General features: G+C 30.9%; 1 protein-coding gene across 1 annotated transcript; it reads left to right on the top strand.

Annotated features, from left to right (window-relative positions):
* Nucleotides 1-563: 563 nt before the first annotated feature.
* On the top strand, nucleotides 564-1,462 carry LOC125826121 (tyramine N-feruloyltransferase 4/11-like). Its single transcript, XM_049505424.1, has one exon. The coding sequence runs from the start codon at nucleotides 582-584 to the stop codon at nucleotides 1,323-1,325; it is 744 nt and encodes a 247-aa protein (XP_049361381.1). The 5' UTR covers nucleotides 564-581; the 3' UTR covers nucleotides 1,326-1,462.
* Nucleotides 1,463-1,729: the final 267 nt, after the last annotated feature.

Raw genomic sequence — 1,729 nt, 5'->3', positions numbered from 1 at the left:
AAAACGTGTCATATAAATTCAAACAGAAATAGTTAATTACTATTCCCTCCATTCACTTTTTTTGTGACTGTTTGACTTAACATACCCATTAAGAAAAAAAAATAAAATAATTATATATATATATATATATATTACCAAACTATTCTTATTAAATGATACTTAGTATTGAGTCTTGAAATAATGATTTGAAAAATAGATATTTAATGGTGAGGGTAAAATATATAAAAAATTTTTTATCTTTTCTTAATAAGTCAAAAGAAATAAATAAAAACAAAAATCTATTATAAAATAAAGGATAAGTGGAAAGTAGTATCAACAACATAAAATTGGTGGCCAAAGGCCAAACCAATTACATCAATGACTCGACCCTATAGAACGCACGTCAGAGTTGACCTCCACCAACCGTTTTTTATTGTTGAAAAATCCACTAATCTCACTAGCAAATAAATGAATTTTAAAAAGAGACAACTTAATTCTCCACTATAAATAACCATTATGATACTAAAGTATTTCCACACAATATCCCATTACTAGTCCTTTCAACATTTCCTTTATCTCCAAATTTAACTAAATACTTTCCCATGGCTCCTGCTACTCAACAACCAACTCCATCTCCATCTGAAATAATAACCACCGATGCATCATCGGAAAACAACAACGTTACCATCACTGGAAAGATATACACACGAGTTCGTCTTGCTACGAAATCTGATCTATCTCATATATACCAATTGTTTTACCAAATCCATGAATACCATAATTACACTCATTTATACAAAGCTACTGAGTCCTCCTTAGAGGGCTTGCTTTTTAAAGAAAATCCTCTTCCACTTTTCTACGGGCCATCCGTACTTCTACTTGAAGTCTCTCCAACACCTTTTAACGAACCCACAAATGAAGGGTTCAAGCCTGTCCTTACAACGTTCGACCTTAAATTCCCTGTCGTTGAAGGACAAGTTGAGGAGTTCCGATCAAAATATGATGATAAGAGTGATGCTTACATTGCAGGATATGCTTTCTTTTACGCTAATTATTCATGTTTCAATGACAAGCCTGGATTTTATTTTGAGAGTCTTTACTTCAGAGAGAGTTATAGAAAGTTGGGAATGGGGAAATTGTTGTTTGGAACAGTTTCGTCCATTGCTGCCAACAATGGGTTCGTATCGGTGGATGGAATAATCGCAGTTTGGAATAAGAAGTCATATGATTTTTACATAAATATGGGAGTTGAAGTTTTTGATGAGTTTAGGTATGGAAAATTGCATGGAGAAAATCTTCAAAAGTATGCTGATAACAAGGACAAAAATGACCAAGGAAGCTGTTAGCTATTGTGTGCTTTCTTTTAAATGTTGAAAGTTCAATTCATACATTTCTATTTGTAATTTTGTAAAAGCAGAATGCTCATTACATTTGTATTTTTAAATTTTAATTGGTAATTATCACATTAAACCCCTCTATTCAATTTACATGATCTTCTTCTTCTTTAAGTTATTACTCCCTCTGTCCCAATTTGTGTGACACATTTCGCTTTTCGAGAGTCAAACAGTTTAAGTTTGACTGAGAATTTGCTCATGAAATCTTCAAATTTTTTAAAATGAAATTTATATATTTATAAACTACATAAAAAGTACTATAAGTCACAATAATTGATAATTCAATATATTTTAAAAAGATATAGGAAAAATTTACGATCAAAGATAGACTTGTTTGAATCTTGAAATTCAAAATA

Source organism: Solanum verrucosum, unplaced genomic scaffold (genome assembly GCF_900185275.1).
Source record: "Solanum verrucosum unplaced genomic scaffold, falcon-dt-bn FXZP01000060.1, whole genome shotgun sequence".
Classification (NCBI taxonomy): Eukaryota; Viridiplantae; Streptophyta; class Magnoliopsida; order Solanales; family Solanaceae; genus Solanum; species Solanum verrucosum.
The sequence above is the reverse complement of the archived record's forward strand: the minus strand, read 5'-3'. Positions and strand labels throughout refer to the sequence as shown.

Coding starts and splice junctions, on each gene's coding strand:
- LOC125826121 (XM_049505424.1), top strand. CDS start 582: ATGGCTCCTGCTACTCAACAACCAACTCCATCTCCATCTGAAATAATA.